Source organism: Alnus glutinosa, chromosome 7 (assembly GCF_958979055.1).
Source record: "Alnus glutinosa chromosome 7, dhAlnGlut1.1, whole genome shotgun sequence".
In the NCBI taxonomy this organism is placed as follows: domain Eukaryota; kingdom Viridiplantae; phylum Streptophyta; class Magnoliopsida; order Fagales; family Betulaceae; genus Alnus; species Alnus glutinosa.
This window is the reverse complement of record NC_084892.1, coordinates 4,870,259-4,883,945: the sequence shown is the minus strand read 5'-3', so window position 1 is coordinate 4,883,945 and position 13,687 is coordinate 4,870,259. Positions and strand designations below refer to the sequence as shown.

The window sequence follows — 13,687 nt, the reverse complement described above, 5'->3', positions numbered from 1 at the left end:
CCAAAAGTTTTAAAATTCCCTTAAAAAATTTTAAATTTATAAATTTGTCCCCTAAAATATCTAAATTTGTCCCCCCTAGATTTTTTTTATATGTTTTGACCCCTCTTTTATTTTGAAAAGTCAAAAATTTCCTTGATTTGTACCGTTAGCTTCTAACCAAAATTCAAACTTAGTTTCCTTTTTTTTTTTACTGTGACTGAGCTCACAAGTCACAAATCAGCCTGTGAAGCCTGCACCAGCACGTCTGCAAAGATTGCAATCAACTAATTGTAGCACTTCTGTCGTTTTCCATTTCCTTGGCAATTGTCTTGGCGGGCTTGGAGCACTGGCAATTGTAGCACTTCTGTCGTTTTCCATTTCCATGGCAATTGGAGCACCGGCAATTGTCTTGGCGGGCAGGGGCGGACTAACGTCTTGGGTGAAATATCCTTAAATATATCAAAAAATATATTTTTGTCCTTCCAAAATGACATTTTTGTCCCCCTAAAATAATATTTGTGTCCCCTTCAACTTATTTTTTTTTAGTTTTGCCCCATCTTTTAACACAAAAAATCTACAATACCCCATTCATTTAATTTCCTTCCATATTGTAGTTGGCTTGTAACTAGAAACTCAATTTGATTTAAGACTCTGAAGATGCGAAATAAAAAGTTAAATGGTTTGGGTTCTTTGAGTGGTTATTATAAGTGACTTCTAACCAACAAAATCAATTTTTTGAGTGGTTATTGTATAGTCATTTGGGTTCACAATATTTGTTTTGGCATCACAAGTTAAATGGTTTAATCATTTATGATTTTACCATTGTTTGGCTCGACTCATAGCATTGTTATTTGAGGCTTTAGGGATTGTTAGAAGAAAGAGTCTACGATCATAAGTATCGTTTTTATTGGACTCTATAGATTATGTTTAGTTTTTTTTTGCTAGTTTTTATTTTTATTTTTAGATAAGCTATTTTGCTAGTTGTTTATACCACTGTGTGTTTGTGATGCCATGAGATTAAATGTAAGACTTCAATGCTTTTATTTAATATCAATATGCACAAATACAAATATATAAAAATTTTAAATATTTATATGCTTTTGTATTTATGCAAGTCCGTCTCCCCAATAAAAAAAAAATTCCGTCCCCCCTCACCAAAAATCCTGGTTCCGCCCCTGCTGTCATGCGAATATATTATACAGGTTAACGTACATTAACCACAAATTAATTAACTATCACATCGCTTTCTACTTCCCCCCAACTCACCGACGGAGTCAAGCAGCCCAAGTCCAGAGGTCCAGGTCTCCTAATATGATCAAACTAATAATGGTCAGTTTTTGAACCGTGTATACGTTGGAAACCAGCTAGCAAGTAGCAACCAATATATTATATATGTGGATCTCAATTAATTTCCGCACGGACCACACAGATATATATATATATATATATATATATATATATATATATATATATATATATATATATATATATATATATATATATATATATATATATATATATATATATATATATATATATATATATATATCAAGTAGCAACCAATATATGTAGATCTCAATGAATTTCCTCACGGACCACGCAGATATATATATATATATATGTGCACAATACTATATTGGCGGCCTTCCCTTATGTCTTATTTGATAGGGTTTGTATGTATATTGGAAATGTTTGTTGAAATTTTCGTACAACTCAGCTGGTAAGAGATCTATGTCTTAACTAAAATGTTAATGTATAAATATATAGTCAAAATAATATTTATGTATTTATTGTTAAATATCTATGTCTCACTTATGGGTATTCCGTTAAGATTTAACAGTAAATCTTAACGGAGTATTCAAAATACTCTTTTTTTTTAGGAAAAAAAAATGCTAAGAATTTGGTGTTTGTCAGAATTTAACAGAATTTACAAAAATATATCTAAATTTTTGAAAATATATATATATATATATATATATATATATATATATATATATATATATTTAAAAATAAATAAAAATAAAGGTATTTTAAAAATTTTGACAAGATTTAACAGCAAATTTTAATAGAGTACCTTTAAGTAAGACGTTTGGAAACACAAATACTCCAGTTTGAAACGCTTATTAATTCAATATCTTTTTTCTAAAATGGCATATAATTCTGACATTTTTGTGAGGTTATTCTCTGACATTACTACACGTTCCGTAGTGCTCTCGGAAAGCATGAGGCGGAGTGGCATTGCCGTAATATAAAGTTAAATACAAAATTACAATAATGCCACTCCAACTCATGCCTTCAGGATATATTACGAGATAATTACGTGATAAAAAAAAGGAGAAAAAAAAAAAAAAAAAAAAAAAGTGTAATTTAACGCATTGCTTTCTATTCCCCCACAACTCACCGACGGAGTCAAGCAGCCCAAGTAGTGCAGAGGTCCAGGTCTCCTAGTATGATCAAAAAAATTAATCGTCAGTTTTTGAACGTACCGTCTACTATACGTTGGACACCAGCTAGCAACCAATATATATATGTGGATACCAATTTAGAGCCACATATTGGATGCATCGAATTGGCTGGCAAATGGCAATGCATGTGCATTTGTCTGCAGTCGTCCTATATTGGCGGCCTTCAATTCTTCTCTATTTGTTAGAGTTTTTATCTAACGGAAAATAAATTTAATAATTAGTTTTAAAAAAAATTATTAAAAATTGTACAAAAATTACGTAAAAAATAGTACAACATTCATTTTTCATATATGCATATTGTAAGAGATATGATAGTAAATGTTTGGATGAATTTTCGTACTACTTTTCCACGTTTTAGGATATAAATAGAACAATGCTTTTATCCGATTCTCCGAGTCCTTCCATGCCTAGTGATGTCAGTGTGTTCGTATATATATATGACTTATGACTAGCAACGTACATGAATGTAGCCACACAGGGGACATGGACAAATTGAAGGCCATCCAAACGTAGGGAGAAAGTTCCACAAGATAACAAACAGTTATACGTGCACTAGCAGAAAAGCTTCTTTAAATCTTCTTCTTTCTTTCTTTTTTTTCTTTTTTTCTTCCTTTTATTTCCTAAATGTTAAAAAAAAAAAAAGTCATAAAAAAATACATTGAAACAGATTTTCTTGTTACCATTATAAACCAAAAGAACCAAAAATTGTACCATAAATTAAGAAAGCAAAAGTGGTTCTCTTAACATTATTAAAAATAGTTTGGTTCTCTACATTTAAGAAAACTCTAATGGAAGCTGCTGCTAGCGTGCTAGTGCTCTTACATATGCCTTGGTTAATGATGCAAATGGTATACTTTCAGAAATTGAAAACTCGTTGAGGAAAATTAAATAAATTTATCAAAGGCGTGAAAAAATAAATTATAAGTTGCATTTTTATATTTCGATTGATAATAACTTTTTTTCTTCGAATTATTTATTTATTTTTGTTAGTTATATTTATTAATATTTTTAATCAATTTTTGATAAACTCTATATTTTTATTTTACGCCCAGTGAATTAAAGTCCTAGATCCGCCAGGATAGCTACATGCATGAATGGGCCTCATAAGGGAGATGGACAAATTAAAGACCATTAATTCAAAGGTGGGGGGAAAGTTTCAAGAGATAGATAACAAGCAGTTAGATGTGCCTTGATAAATGATGCTAGTGGTATACTTTGGGAACAATTTAGTAATTTCCATATTGGAATGCTTGACCCTGAAAAATGTGGACTGTAATGGTCACCCAAAAATCTGACGAAAAAGTCTATATCACCCTCTATAAAAGGGCAGCTTGCTTGATATTGTTAAAAGCATACTTCTTAGCTTATTTTCTTCTATATTTGTTCAAATGGCTAAATCCAATTATGCTGGCAAAAGCTCTCCTTCGATGATTTCCATAATGCTATTGCTTGGGCTGCTAATGGCCATCCTAGGCCAAACAGGTCTCTCTCTCTCTCTCTCTCTCTCTCTCTCTCTCTCTCTCACCTTGTTATAGTCCTAAACAAATTGTTTACGGGAGTAAAATCATCTTTCTATTTCCGAGGTTATATTTAATTTTACAGATCTAATGGTAGATATGTTGTCACGTCATTTAACATTTTTAAATGACATAACAACGTACATGTACAACGTTAATTAGATGCAACAAAACAAAATTTTGACCTAAAATGAATCAGCTCCATTTCTTATTCCAAGTTCAAGAGGTCGTGAACTTATCACATGCCCTGATCAGCCTCTCACAGCCACAAATAATCTCCTAATAGATTCATTGAGTTTAGGATATTAGTTCAGCTGAGTTAAAGGACAACGCAACTTTAAATTTCCATGGCAACTCTGGCTTCCTCCTATAGCCGGTTGCTACAAGGCGCGCAAATTTTAATGTTGCAGTACGTGCATGAAACTTTTGTTGTTGTTGTGGCTGTGCTCAATGATGAGCTCAAGGCAATATCATTCAGGCTATTACTCTTAAATATTTGGTTTCCACTGATGTGCTTACTGGTGAAGCTTCTGTTGCCTTTTTTGCTTCACGGTTAGCTGCTTCTTCTGGTTGTGGAAAACTGTTTTTGGAGCGGGTGATGCTCTTCTAGTAGTTCTTGCCATCAATAACCCCTCTTTTTTCTTCTTGGTCTTTTACAAATTGTATTTCCGATATTAGCTTAGTTTTATCCTCCTTTCAAAGTTCCAACTTTGAAAGTGTCTCATATTGCAAATTACCGTGCGCATTGTTTAGCTAAGTGGGCCACTTCCAATCTTTATTTTGAAAGCATTCCTATAAGATCTCATATTTTTTTCTTCCATTCAGATTAGAAGTGGGGAATATCCTCCCCTGTAGCATTTTCCCTCATTCAATTAGAAAAAATAAATAAATAAAGGGCAACGGGTAGGGGAAATAGAGATAGATTTCTGCTCTATTTGGTTTTATCAACTTAAACTTTTGAGATAATTGGTAATTTAGCACTCTATCTCTCAAAAGTTGTGAAAGTTAAATTAAACTTCTATAAAATCACTTTATAGTTGTTATAAATCTTTGAGAAATGATCCCTACACTCATTTCTCACAACAACCCCACAACAAGCTGATGTGGCTGGTAATATTTTATTATTTTTTTACAAAAAAAAACAAAAAAAACAAAAAAAATAATAAAATATTACCAGTCACGTCAGCTTGTTGTGGGACTGTTGTGAGAAATGAGTGTAAGGATCATTTCTCTAAATCTTATCCACCCTGAACATGCCTGAAAAAGATCTATTAATTATATCATGAGTTCATTTCGGAAAATCACAAGATGAATATATATATATCATAACTATATATACTTATTATCAAATCTTTTGTTTGGTAACATGTTCTATATATCTACATCTGTCTTTTATATATGCCAAATTCTATCCATATTCAACATCTTATTTCTATATATTTAACGCATGGAATTGCATGCATGCAGCTGCCCAGCTTGGTGTTTGTTATGGAATGCTTGGCGACAACTTACCACCTCCAACTGAAGTTATAGCTCTCTATCAACAGTATAACATCCGAAGAATGCGACTCTACGGCCAAAACCAAGCTGCTCAAGATGCCCTCAGAGGCACCAACATCGAGCTCATGCTGGGAGTCCCTGACGAAGAGCTTCAACACATAGCTTCAGCGCAGGCCAATGCCGACGACTGGATCCGAAACAATGTACAAAACTACGGCGACGTCAATTTCAAATACATTGCCGTTGGCAATGAAATAGAGCCACAAGGTCCATACGCACAATTCCTTTTCCCTGCCATGCAAAACATCCAAACTGCAATTTCTAATGCCGGCCTTGGGAGCCAAATCAAAGTTTCCACTCCCACATTCGGCAAGGCTCTCGGAGAATCCTCCCCTCCGTCAAATGGCTCTTTCAGTAACGATGGGTATCGGCAACTTCTCGATCCTGTCATCAGCTTCTTAGTGAACAGCAACTCCCCGTTGCTCGTTAACATGTACCCGTATTTTAGTTACATCCATGACACTCGTAACATCCATCTTGAGTATGCTCTTTTCACTTCTCCGGGGGTTGTCGTGCAGGACGGCCAGCTGGGGTACAGGAATCTTTTCGACGCCATTTTGGATGCCTACTACTCGGCGTTAGAAAAGGCCGGCGGAGGGTCTTTGGAGATCGTTGTCTCGGAGACTGGTTGGCCGTCGGCAGGAGAAACGGGGGCGAGTACGGATAATGCAAGAACTTACAACACTAATTTGGCAGAGCATGTGAAGGGAGGGACTCCAAAGAAGCCCGGCAAGCCTATAGAAACTTACGTGTTTGCGATGTTTGATGAGAATCAAAAGAATCCGGAGTTGGAGAAACATTGGGGCCTCTTTTTTCCAAATAAGACACCTAAATACTCAATTCATTTCAATTGAGAATAGCACGTCTAGCTAGTGCATGCATTTTGGAATAATTAAGGCCACCTTAATTTGGTGTGAAATTAATAAGCAAGCCACCTTTGTAGTTCATCTGCATGTGTTAATGTATCCATGCAGAAATGCACCCATGCATAGATAGGCATGGAGAGAGTGGTCTTTAAAAAATAGTTTTCTTTTATGTTTGTACATGTAAATTAAGCATGTACGCGCAGCTGAAATTATGAAATTCTATTTTACTATGATCTTCAATTTGTGTAGAATAAACTTTTTAAGCCCAAGATGGCCTATATGATATATTGTATTAATTAGATTAATGATAAGGACCATCTTTGTATTATTTTTTTTATCCTCCAAAGTTGATGTGACCTTTAAAATTATCATGGGATGTATCACTATTGGATTTTGATCCAATAGTAATTTTAAAAGCCAAATCAATTTTTGGAGGATAAAAAGATGGTTCATAACATTACTTAAGATAATATTGTCCTAATAAAAGCGCAAATCACATCTCATAAGGAACCGACAAGAGACTTAACATCATGAGTGCTTTTATAATCTATCCACTTAATATGTGTGGGACTAGGGTATTAGTATGTATGCTTTCTGCTTGTATAAACATATAATATGAAAGAGCGGCAAAGAGCGAAGGAAACTGATAAAGACTGTTAGAGTTACATCTTGATTGTTTAAGTGTGTGTGTGTGTGTATATATATATAAACTGTTTTTTTATACAGGGATTAAGGAGTGGTAAAAAAATAAAAAATAAAAAACCTAAACCAAATAAAGGAGTTCGTTTATTCGTGGGGACCCTCATCCCACGTGGCACTCTTTTTTCCTTTTTTTATATTAAAAAAAATATTAAAACGTGTTCCAAATCTCAAATCTCCCCATTCAGACCGATTTCATTAATTCCCCCCCCCCCCCCCCCCTCCCCCCAAATTTCTCAAATCTCCACCGTCCCCCTCTCCCACAGACCGAGCACCGCCTACCAAGACGAACGGCCCACCGACCGACCCTCGCAAACCACCACAGGCCCTGCAAACCACTGCATACCGCAGACCTCCGACCAGGTCCAACGAGAACATGTGATTTGTTTTCCCTACTCTTCATATTTGGTTGATTAGTTATATTTTGATATTGGTTTGAGGACTTTCGGTCTGACATATATGAGAACATATGAATACAAATATACAATCGTGCTAATCCATTTGCATATTCAGAATCTCTTAGATTTCCCAGAAACTATGTTTGCAGTAGTAGTTTTCGTTCCCATTTTGCCCTTCAATTTCCCTCTTTCCTCTCATTCAGCAGGCAGCCCAAGCTGGGAGGAAAACCCAACACTCTGAAAGGTACCAAAAAGCTTTCAACTTTCAAGAAAGCTGCACGTAAAAAACCTAGTTGAAGAATTTTATTCCAAGAAGGGGTCCTAAAATATTGTATTTTTCTACTTTCTTATATAACATCTTTACTTTGATTTTTCCTGTCTCCAATATTTAGAACAATTTCTGTAATATGTATTCTATTTATTGTAATTATATGCTAGTTGACAGCAAAAATACAAGAAATATATGCACATTTAAAAGAACAAGTTTACTGCCATAATCTTTACAACTGATTAACCCTTGTCTAAAAAACATTGACAAGTACTATATGCTGATTTGTCCTAAATGTTTTTTATTGGACAAGGATTGTTCTGAAGATTTTGTTTGCATAAAGAATTTTAAGGGTCGTAAGACTATCTATATTTGTTTGCAGTGAGAGGCATGCTTATTTAATCGAATTGGTTAGATATGGAGATTCAGAAGGCAGTGTCAAATTGATTCAGTGTGACATGTTTGGAACTTTTAGCTAACTTCAAAAATTTCATTTTCCAACCTAGTTCAAAACTTGACGAGGTTGAAACAGTACTAGTGTCAGTTTTTTTTTTTTTTTTTTTTTCCTTCTTTACTTAAAAGTGCCTATGTTCATCAAACAAAGTTTACTAATTCTGTTTTTTTTTGTAGAATGGTCGGGCATGTAAATCTTTTGATTGGATTAATGATCCTCCAATATTCGAGCATGGTGAAAGAGTTTTGAAACGGTTGAAAAAGAAATACATGTGCCTACAAGATGAAAAAGAAAGGCTACATGCTGCAATTACGAAAAGTGATACAATGAAAAAAGATAATGGCAAGTACAAGAAAAACATGGATATGGAAGTTGCTTAATGTCGAATGCAGTTGGCGGTTGAAAAAGAAAAGTACCAATCGATGGAGAAACAATATCGATCAATTTGCTTTAGCCTTTGCATTGGTTTTTTTTTTTTTTTTTTTTTTTTTTTTTTTTGCATTATATGTTACCAATTCTCTTCACTTGTGCGGGCAGCCATATATTTTTGGGAAACTTATTTTAGTCGATTTTTGTGGTACAAATATTATCTTAAAGATCCTTTGGTATTATTTTGTATGAAATGCTCCCCTAGCTCGTCCACCCTCCATTAATTTTGTTAACGAAAACTGTGAAAAGTCAGCATAAGTATCTTGCTATATAGGCTAAATGCTGAGTTAACTTGAGAGGTTGAGAATTGTAACTCTTAAACAGCTAGCTGACAAAGCTTAATGTTCTTGTATGTAACGTACTTTAAAAAAATAAAGAAAGAAAGAAAGAAAAAGAAAATAAGATATTCTCATGGGCTTTCTACGACCATGGTTTAGCCTTGCTCCTTAAAGAATAGCATAAATTTATTCCATGTCTTGCCTGTACCAAAACTGTACGTGGAATGATGCCCAGAGAATGGAATTTTTGTTCAACACTCGAGTTGCATATGCAATTCATTGGGATGGGCATGGTTTGACTAAGAAAATTTAGACCAATTTATGAATTTTCTACAGATTCTATTTTTACTGCTACACAAGCAAGCTCTGTTTTTCAAGACAACGAGAGAAGTCATGTCAACAACTTGAAGAGAAGTTGCATATATATAATGGAATTCAAAGCGATGGGAGCATTGTGCATCAAAGAAAAAAATCCAATTAGAGTGACAATTTACACATCAAAATGGAATACATCTGTCTGCATATTTACACATCAAAATGGAATATATCAGTTTACCACATATTCCAACTCAATGACACAAAATATACAAAACCAAGAACATTGCAATATCGAATGCATAATTCAACAAGCAAGATTCAATTTTGTCCCTCTTCCAACGTACAGTACCAACTTCGAGCAAGCATATGACCTGAAATAACATATAAGGACACCTTAGGCAATAGTAATAATAGAATATCAACTTTTGCAAGTAATGCATAAAAACCTAAAACTGACAGGAAGTAATAATTTTATTAGCAATATCAAAAGTATAATATCACTAAGAATCTGTTTTAGTGCTATCATTTAATATATCTGAAATTGCATTAGCAATATTCAGTTCATAAAATCAAAACAAAGATACCATGCTCGCAAAAATGATGCAACGAAATGATCAACAAACCATAAGAGAACCAAAATATCAAGAAATTATGAAATTTAACTTTCTTTTAGTACATGAAATAAAACAGACACAACTTCAAGCTCATGCAAAAATATGCAAAGAAGAAGGGCAAATCCATCCTATTACATTATTGTAAGTTTTAGGGTCATTACAGCGTCTTCAAAAGGCTTTGCAGTTTGTTCCAAGCCTTTTATCCAATCCATAGTTCTACCACCATTTATAAAAACACATGTAGAAAGTTCAAGATGATAAGCATACGTAGATTTTTTTTTTGAAAAGATGATAAGCATATATAGATAAGTTTATAATATACCTGCACGTACAAAATAGACAACATTGAAAATTGAGCAAGGACAATAGTTTGCACTGTGCCTGAGGTATCCTTAATTGCTGGCCAAGCCCACAATTATGAGTTTCCACAAACATCCTAATTCGGCACCCAACAAGAGCAAGCATAGACAATACAGCCCTTCCATTCCTGAAGCATCCAGTGGTTGTCCTCATCAAGTACAAATTCCTTGTGGTACCATTCCTTCAGCTTAGACCTGAACAAGGTCATCACCTCTTGGGGACCCAATTGTTTTATAGAACAATGGCACTCCACCTCGGTACGAGGACTATTTCTCTGACAATGAACATAACCAGCCCCAGTTTGATTTACACATCTGACCCACACAAATACAGTCTAAACATTAACTAATAATTGGTTTAGTTATAGGGAGCAATAGTGGACGAAAACCACGCTGACTTCACCATATTCTGATATGAGGATCTTACTCAAGTGACCGTTTTGGCTTAAACTTGTTTATTTAAGTCAGTTTAAAGTGGACCTGTATATTTCTAGTTTGCTTACGGAAGAATGGCAAAGGATGCAATATCAAGTAGACATATATACGTTGATTATTAATCCAGGATAATATCTTCTACGGTAGATAGTAATTTTCTCAATGGAACAATACAGCATGGAGCCTTCTATACAAAAGCAATAAACAACTTTAAATAAATATTCAACACAAAAGTATCCTCATCCCAAAAAAAAAAAAAAACAGATTGCTTACAAAAACATTGGACAATGTCATGATATTAAGTGCTTGGATACCTAATCTAGACTATAATAGTCAACGAAGACAGATACCGACTATCATAATTCCCTGTACTCTTTGCACTTTCTTCTTGCTTGACTTCTCCAAATCTACTTACCCCTGCAAGTTTCATACCCATTAGCACTTACACAAAAAACTAACAGCAGTGTCATTCTTATGTGCACATCAAATAAACCCTGAACATCATGCTCAAGAACTACATTCAGAGTCATAGGTTAACTTCTTAATAAATGGTAGCATCTTAGTATCTTGCAGACTCCTAAAATCTTGTATGTCTAAATTTTCTGTCCACACATTTCTTGTAGATTCTAAGGGCCTTGCAGAAAACTAGAATTTCATGTAGACAACCATTTCTGCAAAATTTACATATCAAGCATGTTTGGCAACCAAGCTGGTAGGTGTGCAACACTTTCAAACTTTAAATACAACTAGGCAACTAGGGAAGGAATGATATGTTTCAGAGTTTATCAGTGACAAGAACTCGGCAAAAGCAACCGCATTTAGACAAACTCACCTCATGCAAGACCACAGCAAACTCAACTCCTGATGCAAGACCACAACAAACTCAACTCCTGCAAGACAAATATAAACAGTAAGAAATCCACAATCTAGTGTCTGGCTACATGCTTTGTTGACAAAAGGATCCCATCTATCACTTGATTAATATAATTGACATCAAGAGTCCAACAAAAGTCACAAGTTTTGGAAATTTTCCACCTGAATTGAAGAAAATGTCAGACAGAAAAATTAAAAAATTATAGCCAAAATGTTATGGAAGATGGTTTGGTAAAAATACAGGAAGAAACTTACATTAAAAAGCTATCCAAGACGGAAGTGGGTCGAGACGTCTTATATTTGATGGTGGAAACAAAGGATATACGCAAACTCTTCAACTCGGGCATAGGAAAGACATCAAATAGGATGCACTGGACATAGCTATCACGTGGATAGCGATTAATTGCAGTGTGTATAATGCAGAATCTTTCCTTCTCCAAATGGAACAAACCAGGAAGATCGGAATCAAGATATTCATGGGTCAGAATATTCAGACCATTAATATCCCCTGCTAGCCACAAATCCGACTCGAAATTGTAGGCCAGCAAGTGAGCGGCATCTACAATCCAATATAAATAATCTCCTACCGCAAGAGCCTTTCCTGCTTGTCCCCTACGACAATTCGCGTGAACCTTGCGACGGACAGGGTCAAGAATTTCCCAAGAACAATTCTGCACATCGTACATAAAGAAATTTGCAAAAGTATCTTCATCTTCCCTTCCATTTTCTAAAGAGCTGCAGAGAAAATATGATATCCCTTAGGATATGGAGGATCAGGCAATACTTGCCATATTCCAGTCGTGGGGTCATAAACCTCACCACCCCAACAATGAGAAAAAGGATATTCATTAAAAGACATATAATTTACCGCCTACGACTAAGTTGTGAGCAGAGCATCTTGGAGAAAACATGGGTCGAACAGAGACCCAATCATCAGTGGGATTCCTAATGTTTACCTTCCATACATCGGAAATTTCGTTTGGAATCAAAGCATTAAAATCCAAGAGTTTGCCACGAAAACAGTATAGATCGGAGCCTATCAATGCAAAGGTAGATCTCTCATTTACAGATCTTCGTGTCCAAACTTCAGAGATCGACCCTTCTGCACCGTCGCCCCCAGGAATCTTCATGGTATACCACCTATCAAGGTCCTGCGTCGTCCCCTGTTCAAAGATAGGCATACGTATGAGGACGACATAAGAAGAAGGATGAGATGGTGATGAACCGTCGGTTTTTCTTTTCTTATTTTCTGGGCGTGATGATCGAACGGTCGAGTTGGCCGCCGATGGCTTCCTCCATCGAGTATTAGTTAAAATTGTGATTTTAAAAGATATTATTTTTTTTATGAATATTTTTTATATATATATATATATATGTAGAATTACTCAAGAATATTTTATAAAGAACTGGGAAATTGCCAATTTAAAGTAAATAATAGTCTTGTAAATAAATGGAGTAATTCTAAGAGTACATTAAGTGTTTATCAAAAAATGAGGTGGCTTTTAAAATTACCATGCGATCAAAATCATCATTTGATCAATCACACGTTCAATAGTGATTTTAAAAGCTATCCCGACTTTTTATGGACACTTAATGTATTCATATAATTACTCGAACAAAGACTTAAGATAAATAATATTCTAACACTGCAATATGAGTAATTCTATATGTACATTAAGTGTCCATCAAATGTCTATCAAAAAATAATGTGACTTTTAAAATCATTATTTAATTAAAATTATCAGAGTAATTCTTGATGTCATAACCATGTTCCTCTAAAAATGATGTGGCTTTTAAAATCATCATTGAGTTTGTGATTGATCAAAATTGAATTTTAATCAAATTGTGAATTTAAAAGTCATCTCATTTTTAGAGGGACGTGGATATGATATCTAGAATTACTCAAATTGTCATTTGATCAATCACCCGCTCTATCATGTTCGCCGGAAATGCAATGAAGCGGCCCACAAGCTATAACGGTTGGCTGTCTCTCAACTTAGGCATGAAGTTTGGTTTAATTCTTGTCCTAGTTATATTGCAGATTGTGTATCTGCAGAACAAGTATTTGTAACCATTTGAATAATGAAAATTCGAGATTACCTTAAAAAAAAAAAAAAAAATGTACTTGTAGAATTACTTGCAATATATATTGACTTTCACATTTTACAGCACTTC

The 13,687-nt window shown here is 34.5% G+C and overlaps 2 protein-coding genes across 9 annotated transcripts; one reads left to right on the top strand and one right to left on the bottom strand.

Annotated features, from left to right (window-relative positions):
- Positions 1-3,782: 3,782 nt before the first annotated feature.
- Positions 3,783-6,627, top strand: LOC133873513 (glucan endo-1,3-beta-glucosidase, basic isoform-like). Its single transcript, XM_062311222.1, has 2 exons — positions 3,783-3,926; positions 5,429-6,627. Exons 1-2 carry the CDS (start codon positions 3,833-3,835, stop codon positions 6,373-6,375), a joined length of 1,041 nt encoding a protein of 346 aa, XP_062167206.1. The 5' UTR covers positions 3,783-3,832; the 3' UTR covers positions 6,376-6,627.
- A 2,751-nt stretch (positions 6,628-9,378) lies between these two features.
- LOC133872247 (uncharacterized) lies at positions 9,379-12,792 on the bottom strand. Of its 8 annotated transcripts, XM_062309711.1 has the most exons (6): positions 12,469-12,792; positions 11,768-12,183; positions 11,472-11,529; positions 10,994-11,056; positions 10,168-10,519; positions 9,379-9,602 (listed from the first exon to the last, which is right to left on the bottom strand). In XM_062309711.1, exons 1-3 carry the CDS (start codon positions 12,691-12,693, stop codon positions 11,523-11,525), a joined length of 648 nt encoding a protein of 215 aa, XP_062165695.1. In that variant the 5' UTR covers positions 12,694-12,792; the 3' UTR covers positions 9,379-9,602; positions 10,168-10,519; positions 10,994-11,056; positions 11,472-11,522. The 8 variants fall into 8 exon arrangements, 7 of the variants coding, with proteins under 7 accessions (XP_062165695.1, XP_062165697.1, XP_062165699.1 ...); XR_009900995.1 differs by lacking the exon at positions 10,168-10,519 and having other exon boundaries at positions 10,954-11,056; positions 12,381-12,792; XM_062309713.1 differs by lacking the exon at positions 10,168-10,519 and having other exon boundaries at positions 10,954-11,056; positions 11,768-12,247; positions 12,381-12,792.
- Positions 12,793-13,687: the final 895 nt, after the last annotated feature.